The sequence below is a fragment of the Harpegnathos saltator genome, unplaced genomic scaffold, assembly GCF_003227715.2.
Source record: "Harpegnathos saltator strain DR-91 unplaced genomic scaffold, Hsal_v8.6 scaffold92, whole genome shotgun sequence".
NCBI classification, from domain to species: domain Eukaryota; kingdom Metazoa; phylum Arthropoda; class Insecta; order Hymenoptera; family Formicidae; genus Harpegnathos; species Harpegnathos saltator.
This window is the reverse complement of record NW_020230720.1, coordinates 630,816-631,981: the sequence shown is the minus strand read 5'-3', so window position 1 is coordinate 631,981 and position 1,166 is coordinate 630,816. Positions and strand designations below refer to the sequence as shown.

The 1,166-nt window shown below is 42.3% G+C and overlaps 1 protein-coding gene across 1 annotated transcript; it reads left to right on the top strand.

Moving 5' to 3' along the window:
- LOC112590604 (uncharacterized) lies at positions 1-827 on the top strand. Its single transcript, XM_025307620.1, has 2 exons — positions 1-611; positions 692-827. Exons 1-2 carry the CDS (start codon positions 302-304, stop codon positions 694-696), a joined length of 315 nt encoding a protein of 104 aa, XP_025163405.1. The 5' UTR covers positions 1-301; the 3' UTR covers positions 697-827.
- The last annotated feature ends 339 nt before the right edge of the window (positions 828-1,166 follow it).

Sequence of the window (1,166 nt, the reverse complement as noted above, 5' to 3'; positions counted from 1 at the left end):
ATAAATCCTCTCATCGAACGCGAGAGGTATTTGCGCGAATTCGGATAATAACAATGAGTGTAATTATTTAACGTTTTATAGTTTCGCTGCCTCATGCAGTAGTCTGTTGGGAATGCTATTTGCATGTGGGCATTTTAAAATGATCAGTGACGTTGTGAAATTGATGTGGATATTGTGGAAGCCGGAAGATTGTTCGGAGAAAATGAACCGGACATCGGTTACCACGTCCACGTTCCTTACTTCAACGTAAGTCTTTTATTATTAATTCCTAAAGTAACATAAGAAATAATTTTATAATGCCATGGGTTTCCCCATTAACCTTTATCTTGTCTCTCGTTCAGTCTTTCTCAATGTTTCTCTCGAAAGCGGAAAGCGTCGAAAGAGCTTTTCCCTCAACAGACAGTCACCGCCCGCATTACGACATTCCAACAGCGAAGAAGTAGAAGAAACGTTGAGGAATGACGCAGCCCACAGTTCAGCAGCAGCCTCTAATTACACAAACTGTGAGGAGATGCGTGATATTGAGGAAGTATCAACTGAAGAGGTACAACACAGCCGTTTCCATGCCAAGCCCTTCGACATCCATTTCTTGCTCGAAAGCTATCCCGTAGGTAGGCTGATAATGAACTCGTAATTCATTTCTACGCATCACGCATAAAATTTAAGAAAATTAAGAATTAAATTTTTATAGTGTAACAGTAAGGGTGGCGGGCACGAACAGTCAGATTTCTATGGGGAAGACAAACGCGACGAAAAGGAAGAGGAGGACGTCGTAGGAGAAGGAGGGGAACAATCGAGCGTATCGGAAACTTCCGTAGTTAGAGCTAACATTAGTGAGTCCCCCTATAAATTTATTCAAATTCATGGGGAAAGGATGCATAAATTTAGAAAATTTAATATTCCTGGTAGGGAGGTGAGTATCAAAATTATACCTCCTCCCGACGATAACGATATCGTACGTTACCTCGAAAATGCTTTCCGTGAAATCTATGTCTACGCGGTTAACTCGGCCGGTTTAACGACTACGTCGGCTTATCGTTTACTTCAGCAGACTTAACTCGGGAGCCTGCAGGTTTATCGTTTCGTCCAACACGTGACTTGAGCCAGGGAGATATTTGGAACCTCGTGATCTCGCTAGTTCAAAGTACCGGAAGTCACGATATACT